Raw genomic sequence first — 20,521 nt, forward strand, 5'->3', positions numbered from 1 at the left:
ACTCCAGCCTGCATCTCCAACTTTCGCACTAGCCTCTTGTGTGGCACTGTATCAAAGGCTTTCTGACAATCCAAAAATATGCAGTCTGCCCACCCTTCTCTTTCTTGCCTTATTTTTGTTGCCTGGTCGTAGAATTCAAGTAACCCTGTGAGGCAGGACCTGCCATCCCTGAACCCATGTTGATGCTGTGTTACAAAGTTCCTGTGTGTACTCATGTTAAATAAAATAATTCATCTCTTTGTCGTATATGAGTATAATTGTAAGCATACAGTATTCTGTTTATTTTAATCAAATGAGAGAACAATTGTGTTGAAATATGAAATATTTTAGTAGTATTCCATAAGGCAAAGAATGATGAGATACTAATAATTCTATGCATACTAAACCCATTTCTCCTCCACTGCCTGTCACTGCTGCGAGCGTCCAGTCGTGCAGTGCCCAGTCACTGCATATGCTGATAGACGTTTTTTAATCCATTTATTTATGAGTGTAATAATGTTTTGCCGATACTCTTGAGTCAAATACATTCTTTGGTAAGTATGGGGACGTTTTCTATGATGTGAAGCTTTATTGATCATATACTGGAATATAGTGATATAATTCTATCCTGAAATATGATGATAAATATGTGCATATCTTGTATTATCTAGCCATAAATCAATAGTAATTCCCTTCATATGTAAATTTCTGGTCTATGGTATGGCCTTTCCTTCTCTCATATTTATAAATAATTCTCGTAAATTACAGGTAAATTCAGGTCAGATATGACTTACTCTCTCTCTCTCTCTCTCTCTCTCTCTCTCTCTCTCTCTCTCTCTCTCTCTCTCTCTCTCTCTCTCTCTCTCTCTCTCTCTCTCTCTCTCTCTCTCTCTCTCTCTCTACCTCTACCTCTACCTCCAAATCCCTCTCCACTATTCTTATTGAGTGCCTGTTGTGAGTGAGTCTACTGTTGTTAATGTTTTTGCATTTTACGGCAATATATTGCATACTGAATTGTACTGAATATGGTGGTTTGTTTGTTATTGGTGTTCCCTCTCTGCTACACACTCACACACACACACACACACACACACACACACACACACACACACACACACACACACACACACACACACACACACACACACACACACACACACACACACACACACAGGATTTTGCTGTATGAGAATACCTATGTTTTATACTCGTATGTCTTATAATTTATAATATTTTGAAACTTGTTCAAAACTTGATAATTGTATTCTGTATGAATTAAATGTAAAAATACTTACTGAATTAATATTGTTTCCCATTGTCATGTCATCATTAGTTATCACTTTTAATGTAAATGTAATCCTCACATAAAATATAATTACAATTTGTGTGCTGTGAGCCCCTTGAGGGACCTATAATAAAGGAGAGCAGAAATACCCTATAGCCTACTCGACTATCCTTTTGTGATGTATTTCTTATGTCAATAAACTTACTGGAACTTGAATGAGACCAATGTTTAAGTTGTATAATCCTTTGGTGCGTGGTTAGTCGTGTGATTGACAGAGATATTAAGTATAATTATGATTAACATTTACTAAGAGAATGATACAGTGCACAAGTGTATGGCATTCATCCTGGCAGGTGAATAAGGTGAGGGTGGTGTCCATCCTGGGAGGTGAATAAGGTGATGGTGGCGTCCATCCTGGGAGGTGAATAAAGTGATGGTGGCGTCCATCCTGGGAGACGTAGAGACAGGTGAGGAGGGCCCAGCTGTGTTTACACTAGTGTTGTCATCAGTCGGGCAGGTTACTTCCCTCACCTTCCGTGTCACCTGGTCGTGTCACCTGGTAGGAGGTGTTCCCACACACACACTGTTGTGTTAGAGGGACCTGTGGCTGGAGGTGGGAGTGGTGGCACACTAGTGGGTCAGGATCATGTTTGGTGGGGGTGATGGAAGCTGTTGAATCCCTCCCTGGGGGGTAATGGCCCCATTCTACCTGGTTTGTTGTTATATTATCCCACAACTGTACAAGTAAAAGATCTCGGTAGTTAGTTAGTTTAGATCATTTATTATGCACCCTATACTCATCTTATGGGGTATAGTGGAAAGGATTACAGAGTTACATAATGGGCTCAGGGACTAAACCCCACAATTCATTTAGCTAAGCAAGTTACAGTCTTGATGAGCTAGTTACAAAATTCAATACACGTCGTTACATCATCAGTGGGCTCGAGATCGACCACAAGTACAGTTTCTAAATCAAGCAACTGACGTATGTGGAGAGCTAGTGTTAATTGATATGTTTGTCCTGCACACCGCCCCCCATCCAGTGGGCAGCGGTGGATAGGTTACAATCACTTAGTTACTACCTACAGTTAGCAAACTGGGGATATTTGGCTAAAATTTCTGGTAGCAGATCATTTTGAATGAAATATTGACACATCGTTGGAACATTGGTTATAGAATTGTCTCTAAATTCACGTATCTTTTCGCACTCCATCACATAGTGACGGAGGGTGTGCAAATAATTTTGTTGACACAGTTTACATTTGGTCAGGTCTACATCAGCAGATAATGAGAATTCCCAGAGATACTTGTAACCGAGTCTAAGCCGAGCAGTAGTAACATCTAGAAGTCTGCTGATTTTATTGGATGACCCATAGATGTGTGGCTCCTCTTGCATGATAGTATGATGATAGATGGAATTACTGGTGTCAATTTCACTTTGCCTCAGATCTAGAAGATTTTATTGAAGATGTATCAGTTGGCTTTGTTCACTACTCACAATCGGGAGTCCTGAGTTTGAATACCAGATGGGACAGAGATGGTTGGGCCCATTTCTTATCACCTAATGCCTCTGTTCACCTAGCTGTATGTATGTACTCAGGAGTTAGTCAGATTGCTGTCGGGTTGCATCCTGGGGGGGGGGGTTCAGTATTTTGACCTTGGGGGGAATCTCGATGTAACCTATGTATATATACTCTGGCTGTCTCTGGGGGGAGCCGGACGGCCGAGCGTACAGCACGCTGGACTTGTGATCCTGTGGTCCTGGGTTCGATCCCAGGCGCCGGCGAGAAACAATGGGCAGAGTTTCTTTCACCCTATGCCCCTGTTACCTAGCAGTAAAATAGGTACCTGGGTGTTAGTCAGCTGTCACGGGCTGCTTCCTGGGGGTGGAGGCCTGGTCGAGGACTGGGCCACGGGGACACTAAAGCCCCGAAATCATCTCAAGATAACCTCGAAACAATGAATTATGAATTAATTTATACATTATATATATATATATAATATATGGTTGCTATTTCCTGCTGAGTTCTTCCAGCCTTTGTTGAAGATAGGGGGTGACATTTCCATAATTCCCATCTAAGAGGAACGTTCCCTTCATCCAGAGATTTTCTAAATGGGAGTTCCAGTGGGAGAAACAGTTCTTTGGCCAGGCCCTTTACGATTTTGGTTTGAATTCCATTCACATCTATGTGTACTACTCCCAGAAACTCTGGATACTGTACTTATTCTGCTAAATGCTATAGTTCAGTGCTGTATACAACTGGAAAATAAGATTTACAACTTCAAAAAAACAGTTTTGTTACCACTTCAGTCATGTGCACTTTGATTCCCCTTTAATAATTCATTGTGTCAAGGAACAGGAAGCCAGAGTGTATTCATACACATTTTTTTTTTTTTTATCTAAGTATCCCAAGGCCAAATTACTGACCTTGCCCAGGATGCAACCCCACAACAAGCTGATTAACTTACCTACTTACTGCTAGGTGAACAGAGGCATTAGGTGAAAAGAAAATGTGTCCAACCATTTCTGTCCCACCCGGGATTCAAACCCAGAATTCTTGATTGTGTGTCGAGAACGAACCCGACTGTACTACCGGGACCCATTAATCTAGTCACATTTGCTGCCACATTTGGGTTGATCAATTGTGTGGTCAGCCTCTGTACACTACAGATAGTTATTGAGATGCAGTAACTGAGATTAACACTCCTAACCCCAGGGTGAACCTTAGCTACTCTCTCCTACCCATCTCTAAAATTCAGAAATCAAGTAGTGAAATACAGCCGTGACTAACAGATTTTTTAGTCAGCAATTTTGTGTTTTGAGGCTAGAGTATTGCATAATGAATTATTGCAACAGTTAATGCACCAAGAAGACTGAAAAAGTATAACAAAACACACCAAGTGCATGACAGGTTACTAGATTTTTCACCCTTTTGGCTGTTTCAGAAATATAGTACTGTGAAAGGTAATTGGTACACAGTGTGGTTTATTTAGCATAGGCCAACAGGACACCACTAAACAGGGCACCAGAAGTGTAGCTCTCATCCTGTGACTACACTGAGACAGTTAGACTTGGGTAACTACATAAACAGTATATATAACCCTCACACTAGGTTACCAGCCTCTATCTTTCTCCAGAGATGTACCCATGCCAATGATACAATCCTGTTACAGATAAGATAAATTTACTGTTATGTCACTTTCCTGTTGTTAGTAACGTATATTAAAGTAAAAAAATAGTTTTGCTGATAACGTTCTAAATGCATCCTTGAGTGTATATATAGTACATTATCTCTCATTCTCTCCCTCAACTGAGCAGTGACCTGATCTACACTGGAGCAACAACAACGATGGAGACCCTTAGGTAAGTGTTGCTAAGATTGTCGAGCTTATCGATTGTCGATCGATTGACTTAACGATCTTTGCTGAAAGAAATATGAATGAAATATATTTTCTATTTAATCTATCCTTATGTTTGATAATTTTGTCAATATATTCCATCAGTCCAGCACATGGCATTATTAGTTTCCATTATATTTGAAGAATCTTTTTCATCTGCATCACTGGATTACCTGAAAACTAATACTTTATTAAGGAAATCAACTCTTTATTGTTATATGGTATATCTTACAAACACAATCAAATTAAACTTAAAAGTTAACATTACAAATAAAGCAAATTGATAATTTACCTAAAACAAAATGTTTAGATTAATAAAACAAAACTAAAAATTACATACCAGTCATTACAAGAGGAGTAAAAACAGGTAAACTTTTGACAGTGACTGAATGAATTCAAAATGATTCTATATAAGGTAGCATTTCTCTGTGTTTACACAAGGTTTTCTACGAATGCATCTGTTATGCAGAACAAAGGCCAATAGTATTAATGAAACTGCAGTAAACATGTATGCAGTTTCTATGTTTTTCACAGAACTTTTGAGCAGTGATGCAGCATTCAATGTTATCTTTATAATTACAATTATTGTTCATTCTTCCCACATAGCATCGCATGCATATCCTGGAATGTGGAGACTACTTGGCCTGAAGAAGACCTGCATGAATTAATGGGAATTCGCAAAGATCCCATTATTAAACGAGGCTTGGATAGTTGTCTCCCAGATTTGTACATTGTGTGGTGAGACTATTATAAGATTTGTTTTTGTTTATTCCACATTAATGTAAGTATTGTATTAATTACTTCACCATCTTTATTATTTCCTGTTAAAGTAAAACTACTGTAAAAAAAATATGACTATTAGGTCTTGATATAGCCTACATGTATTTATATTTTGCAAGGCATTTTATTATTGTATATACTGTATCCTTTTTATTTTGCATAATACTAAGAATGTCATAGTTGGAGTTTATAATGTATTTGTCCAGGTCACAGTTTGTCACTACTAATATTGTCCTTTCTGTAGCTTTCAGGAAGTTAAATCACAACCTCAAAATGTTGTGATGGACACTCTGTTTGAGGAGCCTTGGACAAATGCGCTAAGGGAAGTTGTTGGCCCACACAACTATGTGAGAGTTACTGGCGAGCGTCTGCAAGGGCTAGTCACAAATATATTTGTCAAGCGGCATCATCTCCACAACATAAGAGACATTCATACTTCTGTCGTTCGGACTGGCTTTGGAGGGTTTTGGGTATGTCTAATGCTCTCTAGATTTTATACACAATACTGTACAATATATAGAAGCAACATATGACATTATTGAATGACAACTCGTGAGAAGCCACCAGGAGACAGGTAGCCCATATGTGTGTGAGTGTATTCATATACATTAGGCTTATATAAAGGTTATAAACCAATGGAACCACCTACTCACTGAAGACATAAATGACAAAACTCTGTTAAATTTTAAAGTCCAGCTGGAAAAGATCAAGGCGAATGGTAGAGGGGACCTTCAACAAGCTGCTGGCTTCCTGTCCTCGTCGAGGACACTAGTGTTAGTGGCCTTCGGGTAAATTATATCGAGGTCCCTCTCAAAGGTCAAATTACTGACCCCACCCAGGATGCAATCCAACAATAAGCTGACTAACTCCAGAGTACCTACTTACTGCTGGGTGAACAGGACCATTAGGTGATAAGAAATGCACCCAACCATTTCTGTCCCACCTGGGATTCGAACCTGGAATTCTCATTTGTGAGTTCAAAAAGAACCCGTCTGTACTACCAGGATCCATTTTTACAATCTGGGTATAATATAGTCACTTGTTTAAAGTGAGAACAACTTTAACTACCTTAATGTTGTGTGAAAATTAATATACTGTATCTTCCTATAATTAAACATTCCTTGTTTATCTGGTTACAATCCTTTGATCGAAGATCACTATCAATTCTTTATTTGGACTGAGAGGTACAAATAAATTCTTTATTTGTACCTCTCAGTCAAGTCTTTTTCTCTTAACTTCTTGATTAATTCTCTCGGTTTTTACATCTTGGTGATGCACCAACATGCTTTTACCATCCAATCTTGTCTTGTATGACATTATCATGTTATTAGACAAACCTCCAGATCTATCTCTAATTGCTTTAGTATTACATACTTACTTTATTACATACTTACTTTAACATGCTCCATTTTGTAAGTTGATGATAAAACTATTTTCTGTCCTTTCGTTATTTTTACAGTCGTGTACTGTACTTAGGTACTGTACTGGCCTTGGGCCTGGGGTTCAGGTAGAATGTGGAGAGGTTGGGTTGGAGGCTTTGTTATGGTTTGGGTGCAGTCATCCACTTGGAGTGGTTGGTAAAGCTATGCCCTCACTTCTAACAAATCGGAGTTTAATCCCTGATAGTCCAAGTGGCGGGGCACCATTCCTTCAATCTGTTTGATCTCGGCTTATATCCTGACCTTGTATCCCTTCCATGTGCTATACAGTATAGTTATTCCGACTTTGTGCTTTCTCCTACTGCTGCACAAAAAGTTTGGAGGCTGCCACCTGGTGGTAGTTGGGGGTAAAAATGAAATTTCTGTCTGCATTCTTGGCTGGATTTAGTATTCTCCAGTGTCTCCTTGGCATCAGTATGATCAAATGAAGACAGTTTGAAAAGATTCCCAATACATTGGTGTAGGATGCCTTTTTGCCCCATTAAATCTTTCTTTAGGGAGTAACAGTATTCAATGCTTGGAAAGTGGTTTTAATATACACTCTAAGCCTAATTTATTCTTGTCAGGGTAACAAAGGAGCAACGAGCATCAGATTCTCACTTTATGGATGTTCCGTTTGCATCGTCAACTGTCATCTGGCTGCCCACGACTCTGGCTATAAAGAACGTGTGGAAAACTTCAACACCATTGTTGATTCTACTGAATTCCCAATCAAAGAGACTAGCAATATTCTCTATCATGAGTAAGTGGTTTGCTTTTTAAAAAATTATACTTTAAAGAGAATTTAAATGAATGAATGGTACAGGCATACTCTGTTTAATTCTTGGGATGCATTCTGGAAAATGGGAGAGCCAACTTAATCAGTGCCATAGTCTAATGAATCATTATAGACATTTCCAATGAAGAAGCATTACTGACAGGGTGCTGCCCTTTCTTACCTAGACCAACAACTGGTTTAGATGACTTGCATTTCTATTCAAACTCGCAGGGAACCAAGCATTGACTAAGTTAAAAAGATTATAAAATTGCCTAATATAATTCTGAGAATTTACTTCATAAATGCTATTTACCATATAATATATATAAACATATTTAAAGTTGCTTATTTACAGTTATGTGTTCTGGTTAGGAGACATGAACTTCCGGTTTGAATCCCATATGACATCAGAGGCTATTGCCAAGCACATATCTGAAGCTAACTGGTCTGCCTTAGAAGACGTAGATGAAATGCGGAAAGCGCAGAAAAGTGGAGATGCCTTTTCTATGTTGAAGGAAGGGGCCCTTTCCTTCCCTCCAACCTACAAGTATATAGAAGGAACTGACAAATATGATTTTTCGTAAGTAACTTTTTGTAGAAAGTGCAACTTTCTACAAAATGGTGATCATCCTTTTTTTTTCCTCCATCACTTGAAATTATTATCCTAGTAATTTCTATATTATGTCTTATTTCACTAGGATAGAACTATTGAAAGTAATTTGAAGGAAGGAAAGAAGAATAAAGTAGCCCTGGAAGGCTAAATTGTCACACTCCAGGAGTAGGAGCACTGGTGTATAATTAAATATTTCAGATTTGAAATTGTTATGTTTTCTAATAATGTGCTTCTCATCACAGAAAAGTTTATTCTGTAATCTTTATTATGGACGACTCTCGTCTATTGTTTCTCGGTTGTTTATTGAGCATTACATTATGTAAATATACTTTCATATCTTCATGCTTTGCACCTTCTTTTGATAATTACCTGCTACTGTATACAGAATGCTATTTTAATCCCTATGATGTATATATCCATCATTTACTAAATTGCTATCATGTTATTACCTGTATAATAACTCAAAATATTTTATAAAAGTAATCGATAAATATCTTATGTTGCGTTATTCTTAGCAGCATACAGTATATCAATTTGGAGAAAATCAGAAAGTTGCCATAATAAATGCATTAAAATTAACTTGCAGTGGTATGAATAAACCAGCTCAAAATGTTGTACTGAATCATATCTTCATAAATATTTTATTTCAGACGAAGACCGGCTTGGACTGATCGAATTCTGCATCAGGTTCATGTAGATGCCTATGAAAATGTCAAGTTGGGAGTTGAGCAAACATCGTATAGTCCAATCGAGTCTTATACCCAATCTGACCACAAGCCTGTCATGACTACTTACAAGATAAAGGTATTCAGATGAACAATGATATTAACCAAATACTGTACTGTACTTACACACATTGTAATTCACTCATATTTACCTGAAGGTCTTATACTCTTGTAACAGACTGCCTGAGGCCAAGATTTCCTGGTTTCACGATCAGTCGGATTGTTGCTTTTCATCCATGTAAGACAACATGGCTGCAGGCGATGAGTCACAATAACGTGGCTAAAGTATGATGACCAGACCACACACTAGAATGTGAAGGGACGATGACGTTTCAGTCCGTCCTGGACCATTCTCAAGTCGATTGATGGTCCAGGACGGACCGAAACGTCGTCGTCCCTTCACATTCTAGTGTCTGGTCTGGTCATCAACATGGCTGCCACACCCTAGTTGATCAGGTAGCTTCTGAAGAGGTTGTGATACCAATAATATACTTTATATTTCCTGGGGAGAAGTTTAGAACTCGGCCACTTTACATGACAACACAGTGTTAGGCCACCTTTGCTTATTGTTGTAATTATCTTCTGCCATGTGCCATACATCAAACTACAGTAATGTTATATTTTTGGTGTACAAATTAGAAATCTGACCATCAGACACTCATTTTGATATTTATGGAGTACTTCTTATGTATAGTGACACCAATTATATAGTACTCATATCTCAAGAACCTTTGAATAAATTAGAAACAGAACAAAAAATATGCTCTTAACTCCCTCCTGAATCTAGGACTCAAGAGCCACGAGGAGAGGCTGGAGACATTAACTATGACAATCCAGTAGACAGAAAAGAAAGATGGACATATGCACCATATAAAACTAGGAAAGATCTCTACAAAATGGAGGCAGACTTTTTTAAATTTGAGTCATCAAGAACAAGAAGCCATAGATTTAAACTTGGAACACAAAGTTGGGAGGGGAAGAACTCGCTACCTATCTTGTGACTACCTTGTGGTGATTCCGAGTATCAGTGTCCCCAAGGCTTGGTCTCTGACCAGGTGGCCTCCTGGTTGCTCATCTGGTAAACCAGGCTGTTGGACGTGGCTGTTTGCAGCCTGATGTATAAATCACAGTCTGGTTGATCAGGCTGTGATATAATATAATATATATTTTCTGGCTGGCTGTCCCCTGACACATTGAATTATTGAATAATATACAGTAGGATCCTAACGTGTCATGACATAATTCAAATTACTGTATATTGCATCACAAACCTTTCACACTTAGTCACCCGCTGCCATGCCATCATAAAATTTCCTGCAATACTGTGTTATTATGCCAGAAAAGAGGATTTTTCTAATTAAGGGGCATGGTTGCCATATAAGTGATAGTTTGACTAATATGAATTGAAGTTATGATTTGTAGCTGCTTCATGTTTTGCATGATTATTTCATTGGCATTATTAGTAATGTCCACCATAATAGATGGTATAGACTGTATACATTTTTTACTCCAATGTACAGGTGTTCGCTAACCATGAGGAGCGGTGCGTACACTTTGAGGCTCTGGGAACCTGGGTGGTGGGTGAGGGAGGCCCAGTCAAGTTTACACTAGACTCTGACGTTGTCACGTCGCCGTGGGATTACATTGCTCTTTATAAGGTACCGCTGTTTAAGCATTTCTTGGAGTCTTAAATACTCCCAAGAAAAACAAATAAGTTGTGAAAGTTAGGAAATTGGGTAATGATCAGATCAGAGTGATGGAATTTCCGTTGAAGTCTGTGAGGTTTAAAAATAAAGTTTCAGGTACAGTACATGGAAAAAGTTACCAAATAACCTTGTACAGTAACCATGTACAGTATATGGAACATTACTGGAAAGTTGCAAGCATATATATATGAGTAGTTGTGGTTGTATATAAATAAGTATGAGTTGCCTCACATTGAACTAATAAGCTTTCTGCAGATTGCCTTATTCATATGTTATTTACCTTTCAAAATATTAAAAGTTATCTTGTTAACATTGTGCTTGAACCATGACTACTTGTGTGCCTAGGAATTGATCACTCTTGTATTTGGACAGATCCACCATCATAAGTACATTTGGATGTGCTGTACAGTACACTAGTGTGCTAGCAAAAATGTTATGTCCAAAAATGTTATAGAGTACAGTGGTACCTCCATTTACAAATTTAATCCTTTCCCAGAGACAGTTCGTAAACCGAAACAAATTTTCCCATAAGAAATAATGAAAATTGAATTAATCCTTTACACACTCCCAAAAATATTAACTTAAAAATACATTTCGTACATAATACTATAAATATTTTGTACTACGCTATGTACAAGTTATATCTTACCTTTATTGATGACTTTTGTTGACTTATGGAGGACGGTGAGGAAGCGGGGAGGAGGAAAGGTGTTAGTGTTTGGAAGGAGAGTCCCCTTCCATTATAACAGCAGTGATGACATTTCTGGGGTACTCTCTCTCTCTTACGTTTTGCAGACATACAAGTAGGACCTGGTTGTGGCTCACTGATTGTTTCTCTTACTAAGAATCTGTCGATAGATACTTGTTTTTCCCTACGTTTTAACACTTTTCTGTAGTGAGACATCATATTATCTCACTATGAATGATCTCTTGTTTTTCCTCTATCGTCATCCTCACATTTGTTTTCTTAGGTTGAACCTTACTACTGACTTTCTTGGGACCCACGGCGTGATATATATTACTTACTTTTATGTTAAGAAACAAAAAAAAGAAGAAGAAAAACAATGAAATTCTTCACAGAAACTTTAAGTGTGATTGTCACTAGGTGGGAGGCACTGGTAAACTGAAGCGCGCCTCGCCCTTGCCACCATGAACCACGAGCTTGGTCGACCCATACATGTATCATCAAACTCGCCAAGCGAGGCAAAGCTCGTAAACCGAGTCAAATTTTTTGAAGAAATTTAGCTCGTAAACCAAATAATTTGTAAACTGAGGTTCCACTGTACTTTACTGTTTTTAATTGCTTGCATTTATAGTATTGCTGTTTAAAAAGTTTGCTCAATTCTAAATTTGGCTTTGCTTGAAATTTTAAATTATGTACTACCCATTAAAACCCAACAATTTAGTGTTTATGACAAGTTTTAGTTTTATGCTCATTGGATATTTTATGGTAATCAAAATTTTGCTTACTTCAAATTTGTTGAACTATTTAATGAATTATTTGAAAAGCTTAAAATTTACAACACTGATTTCCAGGTGGACTTCACATCGATGCACCAGTACATCACGTACACTTATATACCCCAACCCACACTTGGGGACACCTCACAACGCACCTTCCAGGTATGCTGCCATCTTTCTTTACATGCATCAACTGTCTCTCTACTGTGAAATCAAAGAAAATTACAATATATATATTTTATTGCAGAGACCTTGAATGCTTAATTTACATTATCTAGAAAAGCAAAATAAAGTAGGACATGATTGAAATATATAAAAACGTACTGTATAAGAAATACATTACTGTACTGTATTTATATACAGTGTATATATGTATGCTGTAAAGGAGGGATATGATAAGGGTAATATTAATTTTGACTATACTTGTCAACAAATGTTGCCAAATTAATAACACTTGTTCCATTGCTTTAATTAATTGGATTACGTCCCTGAGAACTGGAAGTTGTCTTTAGCAAGAGTTACACCAGGGTGTCAATGGAAACTGACTGAATAAGATGTTTATATATATTTTAGAAGTTGATGAACAATGGTGGTTACATGCAGTAGTCATTCCACCTGATAATGAAATTAACTTTACATGACTGAGCTGATGAAATTAAAGCTTTTCTCGAAAATAACTTCCCCTCAATTTAAATGTTCAAAGTGCACTCCTTGAAATGATTCATACTGCAGACATGTAAGTATACAATCAGAGGGTTAACAAGGTTCTAAATACTGCATATAAACACAAAATAGAACATGAAACAAGGGAGGCAAATTTTACAAGTTTGATTTTTTTTTTTTTTTTAGATATATACAAGAGTTGTTACATTCTTGTACAGCCACTAGTACGCGTAGCGTTTCGGGCAGGTCCCTGGAATATGATCCCCGCCGCGAAGAATCGTTTTTTCATCCAAGTACACATTTTACTGTTGCGTTAAACAGAGGCTACAGTTAAGGAATTGCGCCCAGTAAATCCTCCCCGGCCAGGATACGAACCCATGACATAGCGCTCGCGGAACGCCAGGCGAGTGTCTTACCACTACACCACGGAGACTGTAAAAAAAAGTACTCAAAGGATTCAAAAAAAAAAGGATTCAACAAAAAAGGATTCAAAAAGTACCGTGGTAATTACTGTTTGGGGAACACTGATGTAGCTTTCCGAAACAAATAACTGGGTATTGATACAGAATGGTTACATGCGTAGCTCAGACATGTGTGTGAGTAGGTATGGTTGGGTATAAATAGAAGCTACCTCACACTGACCAATAGGTCTTCTGTAGTTTCCTACATTCTCTCTCTTTTTTTTTTTATAAGATAAGCCTAATATACCTGTTAAAGTACAGAAGAGTTGTAATCTTTAGTCAAGATCTATTGCTGTTATCTTTGCCTTTGTTCCAGCAGGGATGGGTCATTACCTGGCGCTCTACCAACTGAGCTAACGGACATGTTGCCTTTGTTATTTTTGTGTTTTTTGTAACTATTCTGCTATCGTTGATATTAGTTACAAGAAAGGTTGAAAGTTCAGTGATTGGTTATATAACAATGCAAAATTAATTATTCCTATATTTATTTATACTGTATCTCTGATACTGTGCTTCTCTTGAAAACTCATCATCTTAATTACAGCACTCTATTCTTGTTGTTTTCACTTCATTGTAAAGAAATTTTCTGAAATGTAAGAAAACACAGGTGTTGGGCAGGTGTATGTGTATGCAGCCTCTTTCTTTGTATTAAAGCAAATGTATACCTTTCTTCCTCAGCTGCTGTTCAATGATGAACTGCTGCAGCATCCAGGTATGTATCGCCTTGTGTACTACTCCGGCAAGTACTCCTGTTATCTGGGAATGAGTGAACCTTTTCCAGTTATTGCCTCCCAATCCTAGTGACTGTGTGTACTTCTAGGCTATTTTCAATTGTGACGATTATGACAGAGTCATGCTACAGGTTTCTATTACTTGTTTGTGATGAATACCTGTTTAATAATATGAATTTTTGTTTTAATTTCTGAAGTGGATGACAAAATGAAATGTTTATTTCTACTTATTTTTTTCCTTTTTTTGGGTACCCTAATGAGCTCAGCAATTTTGACTTGTGGAGCAGTGCTGGGATGTGTATTGCAGGCAAAGTTACTTGTATAGTAGATTTAGTCTGTTGTGCCGAGTATCATTCACCCGAGTCTCGGACAAGGAGTATTTACCCGTGTCAGTCATCCATATTGTGGGTGACCAGGTACAAGGATACTATCTAATGCAACATTTGAATGTTATTAATTTCTGTGGAAAGCTCTTGGTTTTATTAAAATGTTAAGCATTCAAAAAATGATTAGTGTTAAATATAATAAATAAATACAGTATATATATATATAATAAAATATTACATTAAAAATATATAAAGTATTGCTTTATATATTTTTGAGTTGACCCGGTGATGAGTTTTAGACTTCCATTTTGTAGGATAAGTCTCTTTTATTTGTTCATTGTGCATTTTACTTTTTTTTGCCTCTGTGTGTAGTAATTTGTTTGTATATTAATGACTGTGTACTCAAGACAGTACATCACACATCGTCTTAAGACGGATGTTATTGTTCTTTATTTTCCTTAAACTGTCCTAATGGTAGACGTTCACTGAAGGATTATGTATATTAGTTTGGTTAAAATCAGAGAAGGGTTGCCATTACCTATGTTCTTTTTGGCACAAAGATTTTAAAACATGACTACAAAAATGTTAGTTGAACAATTATTATACATACAGTATGTGGAGACACGCCACGTTAGAGAGCGAGTGCTTCTCCGACACTGATGCTTCCATGCCGACCTGGGGCCAACCTCTTTACTTTTGTAGTAGAATTTTATTAATTCAATCTGTATAATGACCCTAGAAACTTAATTAAATTAAGGGAAGTTAAAACAAAAATGCAGGGGTTTAAGTGAGCCAAGCCGACCACTGCTAGTGTTCGGTTAGTTACCTGTCCGTGTACTTATAAATAAATAATCATTCGTATGTAAATGTTTAACAAAATGAATATTGAGGCCTACATTTAAATGGAATGTATGAAATGCAAAGTGCATGTATGAAATATGTAATGAACATGTGAATGGTACTTAAGAGCAAGAGGTTCTTGTTAGCTCTATGATATGTAGAAATTAATTATTTATGCTATGTTTCTGTACATTATGACTGGAGAGAGAAAAAAACATTATTTTTATAATAAGCCAGTTACAGTGACAGTTGCACATAGAAAGACCGAACACAAGTCTTTCTAGACGACCATTTTAGTCTCCACAACCAAATTTTCCCTGAAATTAACATTGAATGTACTGTATTGTAATTTTCAGTATAGGGTTTGTGGCTATTAAATATAGTAATTCTTGTTTCTTGCCAGGTTATAATATTAGGAATGTCAGTATTAAAACATGAATGAATGTTTGTTTTATGTTTTAATTGCTTAATATTGTGAATAATAGTGACTGGTAGTATGCAACAGGTAACAGTACCTGTATTTCTTAAATACTGTATATTACATGGGGAAATTTTAATTGTTTTATCTTATTCCATGCAATAGGGAATAATTAGAAGATATACTGGAAAACATTTGGTAGGGGTTGTATTAGAAAATACAGTATTGTTGTTTTACAATAATGAGATGAATATGGCTGTCAAGCATGATTTTTTTTATTTTAAGTCTTCTGTTACGCTACATATTCTCATATAGTTCAGTTCAGTAAAAAATATAGTTTCTCAGGCAGTGATTCTGTTATCATACAGACATTCAGAGATCCAGAAAGCATCTACAATGCATGCATGGTTTGTAACCATTTAGGTAATAAGCTGAGAATTAGTATGTGTAACCTCGATAGAATGGACCACAGTACAGTATATGGGGCCAAACTCTATTCAAACTTTTATGGTTTTAGCAGTTTTTCAATCTTGCCGGATTTTCTTTTCTTTTCTTTAATGCAAATTATAAAATGCACCTTAGTGCACATTGAGACACTCAGTAATATATAAACAATGCATTTTCAATATAAAAATATGATAAAATCTAGATAGCATTATGTAAATGCAGTAGTACAAATCATATGGGAGTGGACTCCCCCCCACCTCCTCCCCTTCCAAGGGGGTTATACGGGTTGCAGGTTACTGAACGAAAGGCTCTTAACCTGCACAATAAAAATTAAACATACTGGTGTGAGAGATACAAAGGAAGTGCAAAATAGTTCCAATGAAATGTTGGGTGCCATAAGCACAATCAGTGAAGTGTAAACATCAGAGACCTACAACTTCAATATCCGGCCAATATAAGGAATGTTGCAGGAACAACAGTGAAAGCTTTCAAGAGAGAATTGGATATGTTTCTGCTGGAGTTACCAGATCGGTCTGACTGTTTGGGCCACTGAGCTTCGAAGACAAACATGCTTACAGACAAGGCAATCACTCAGAGAGGCTGACCACTGGTCACCTTGTGGGAGTAGAAAGATTCTCAAAATCATGAAGAAATAATAAACAGGTAATGGACGCTTGTGCACTAAATGGAAATTTATTTCACTAGTCTTTTCTTTCCATCTTTTTAAGAGTTGCCCTCTGAAACTGTGTATTCTGTCGAGTCTACACTTGCTTAGTAAATGGGCTGAAGTGCTTCTTTATTATTGTGTGGCCCCTCAAAACATTCCATTATGGGTTCTTGATACATTTCTTGAAAGTTAAACTTTTCTTAGAGACTTGTCACATGTGTGAATAGTCAGCGATCAATTTGACATCTGTTTACCATTGTTAAGTTATGCATTACTAGATGTAAGACCAACATATATTTCTCTTCCAAGAGATTAACTAGTTATTATAGTAGCAGAATATATATATTAGCATTGTTTTATTTTAAAGATTTGAAGGCGAGAAATAAGGTGGCGCTCAGGCGCTGTTCTCGGTTGCCTTTCACACATTGTTCTCATAAGTTTTGATAATGTAGGCACTCGCTGTGTGTTGTATGAGTGCTTGGCACCTTTGCAATAAATAGGTGAAATTCAAGGAGAATTTGTGCAATAACTGCTAAATCTAGCACTTTATGCAGAGGTTATGTTTTCGTCACAAAATTAATTAGAAATATATTTCTAAAGCTCACTGGTTATATTGGAATATTAATATAGGCTATAGAGTATTTAATAACCTGTCTGTTACTGCTGCTTTTTACAAAATGTTTAAACTCGTCTTTGTGTTGCGTTAAAAATGCTGCAATCTCCACTTTCTTGCTTGAAGGTAAATATTTAATTGACTAAAGTATACTTGTAGCTTCTACTGTGTAAACATGAGCAGTAATTATCTTGGTGAGAAGGTTGTTTTGATGTAATATATAACTGGTGGCTGGTTATAGTGTCAGTCACCAGTCTCGCTCCAGTTCCAAAGCTGATGTTACCAAGAATATAACCTGTATAAATTTCAAGGGGGTAACCAGAGTGCAAGTGAAATAGCAGTAATGCATACAGAAAAAAAAATCATGGAGGGAGGTTGACACTCATCTTAATCTGCCACAACATAAAGATTAGGATGTCAGTGTTGTGTATTATATACTGGGTTAATGTACTGTGCTGTTCTGTGAACTTCTGATGGCACAAAGGGTAATCACTTGGAACTTTTGGTACCCCTCTTCTGGCTAAAGTATAGCAGATAGACTAAGTGTTTCAATTACGAGAAATAAACCTTGTGGTCCTGTTGAGCCTTGGGACAATATCTCCTCTAGTTTGACTCGAGAAGACCCAAGATCTGTAAACCTAATCCAAAAATTAGATGAATATTTTTTAATAGAAGACCTTGATGTAATGGTGGCAGAAAAATTGTCAAATCCATCAGTCTATGCATAGACCACTTAGATAAATACTATGAGATAAATAACTGCCTTCATTTGGCCATTTATTATTTCAAGTTGAGATCCTGCTTATGTTGATTCCGGTTATCTTAATATGATCATACTGAAAAATGTTATCTTTACTTAATTATTTTTAACATTATAGATAATAAGATGGGTACAGTCTGTTCTAGAATGAAGATAATTATTTTGTCTTAACACTAGTAAGATACAACATTGGCTAAAAGCTTGTGTTGCCGTCTAATGTATTGTACCATGATGGATTGTCGCCTATCCTTTATACTATTGAATTAGTTTAAAGATTTAAAAAAAATTTGTTACAGTCTGTATTTTAAAAGTCATATTTGCTGCACATTACATTAAAATTGATCATGAGTGTACTGTTATACTGACACAGTATTCAGTCCTGACTTCATTTTATATGCCTCCATAAATATGAGGGCGATACCTCTTAGCATCTGTTGACTTAGTACATATAGGAGTGTTAAGGGAATGAAATATATTACTATAGATAATGTTTAGATAGATATCTTGAAAAATAACATTGTACTGTATCTTTATGGCACTTGTAGAGTAGCAGCAAAGGAAACTATTACATCAGTCTCGTGTAACAACAGTGGGAGCAGTTTTGACATTTATTGGACTCGCTACCATATTGGCATTCAGTGTAAAGAGTAAATGCAGTATCCAAACTGGTTAATTAATGTAAATTTGTATATATATTATTAAGAAAATATTAAATTATGAAATATCATTGGGTGAGTCGAGTGACTGAAAACAAATCAGCGAGGGTTATATAGATCTTTATGAACAGAGACTGTCATTCCTGTCTTTATTACTGTCAAGTTACTATACAAATAATATGTTATATTTGGTGCTGTTAGCTGTTTTACCCTAAAAATTGGAGGATACTGATAGACGAGTTGTGCGTGTTGCTGTGTTACTCTTACAGTATAACCCATGGACACAGTCACAACCCAGAGCATGCTGAACCTTTTACGGTAATTGAAGGTTTAGCACAAACTGCTATAGCAGTGAGATGATGTAAAACACCAGTTTTAATTTGATCATAAGATGACCAGCAGGCATCAGGTAGCAGACGCATAATGCTTTGCAGTTCCGCTTCTTTCAAAGTTATTTTCCTATAATACAGTTGCAGTTATGTAGTTGAAGTGTTAAATAAATACATTATATACTGTATATATATAATGTATTTATAATATAAAGATAATGTAGTACATTATATATAAGAAAATGCTATAGCCAACTGCAAGCGCTCTGTAGTCAGTTACATGGGTTCTGTGGCCGATTGCACGGGTTTCATAGTGCTGCGATTGTGTCTTGTTATATAATATTGTGGTGTTGGCTGTTATTTATCAGGCTCTTGATTAAGTAATGGCAAGCAGCCTGTATTGGTTCAGTATAAATTACTAGCAGTTGTTAACACATCATTATTAGACAGATGGTCGGGTATGTTTCCCATTATGGTGTACAGTACACTGAACTATATTACAGGAAACTTCCAGGTTTAATGTGGTGGGATTTAACTTTCTCCATGAGGTAAAAATTTGGGCAAGTTTGCATGTTATTATAAGTCATTGGTACCAACAGTCTCAGGTTCTTTGAAACAGTCATGACCAATTGCTTTAAAATGTGTTAATATTAAATTTAACAATTTTTGCTTGAAACCTATTTTTGGCAGAAATAAAACTGCATTTAAAAAGTAACCAATAAGAATTGAGATTTGCCATAAAAATCAAATATATATTGTTCTGTATTGTATTAATAAGCCTTACAATTATACAAAAAGACATTTCATTCATTATACTGTATATAATATTGCTAATAAACCTTAAAATCTTACATATCTCACACTATATAAAGTAGAGGTTTGAGAGAAGTGAATGTGTTTGTATTATATATGAAAAATCCTGAAGAGCAGTGTTCACTTACAGTAGTTTTATGAAGTAGTGTAATGGTGCTGTGGATAATTTACTGTAATATGGAGGATCCTGTTTCTCCGAGGCAATAGTGTATATTATGGTATGGTACTGTGTTGTATAGAAGAGTTTTACTGTTTTCCTCAAATTCAAACCTCCCAACCCCAATGATTTAAATTGTTATGTAACAGAATTCTTATGTAATAAAATTATTGATCCTAGATGTGTCCCTTTTTCTGTAAAATCAATAAGAAAATATTAGTGTACATAAAAACTAAAAGCCTTACCTCTTACTGGTTCAACAATGTTACTAATAATTAGTATTTTCTGAGTGCTACCTTAGATTTTGAAGTGCTCTGGTAATGAAGAGTTTGTTAAATATACAATGGACAATTTGTTACCTGGTAATGTAATGTGGAAATTTGAATAGAATAAGAGGTATATGCAGTAGGCAAGTCTTCAGAGCAAATAGCAGAGGAGATAATAAAATAATAGGTGCTTTATTACAAAGACGAGCAGTGATTGCATTAGTAAGAGC

General features: G+C 36.4%; 1 protein-coding gene across 3 annotated transcripts; it reads left to right on the forward strand.

The window, feature by feature from the left end:
• The first annotated feature begins 1,712 nt into the window (after positions 1–1,712).
• LOC123762035 (phosphatidylinositol 4,5-bisphosphate 5-phosphatase A) lies at positions 1,713–20,204 on the forward strand. 3 transcript variants are annotated; one of them, XM_045748226.2, is made up of 10 exons: positions 1,713–1,731; positions 4,584–4,628; positions 5,270–5,401; positions 5,688–5,913; positions 7,449–7,624; positions 7,995–8,219; positions 8,903–9,056; positions 10,498–10,635; positions 12,220–12,306; positions 13,947–20,204. In XM_045748226.2, exons 2-10 carry the CDS (start codon positions 4,615–4,617, stop codon positions 14,067–14,069), a joined length of 1,275 nt encoding a protein of 424 aa, XP_045604182.1. In that variant the 5' UTR covers positions 1,713–1,731; positions 4,584–4,614; the 3' UTR covers positions 14,070–20,204. The 3 variants fall into 3 exon arrangements, with proteins under 3 accessions (XP_045604182.1, XP_045604180.1, XP_045604181.1); XM_045748224.2 differs by lacking the exon at positions 1,713–1,731 and adding an exon at positions 1,733–1,823; XM_045748225.2 differs by lacking the exon at positions 1,713–1,731 and adding an exon at positions 1,843–1,976.
• Positions 20,205–20,521: the final 317 nt, after the last annotated feature.

The sequence above is a fragment of the Procambarus clarkii genome, chromosome 34, assembly GCF_040958095.1.
Source record: "Procambarus clarkii isolate CNS0578487 chromosome 34, FALCON_Pclarkii_2.0, whole genome shotgun sequence".
In the NCBI taxonomy this organism is placed as follows: Eukaryota; Metazoa; Arthropoda; class Malacostraca; order Decapoda; family Cambaridae; genus Procambarus; species Procambarus clarkii.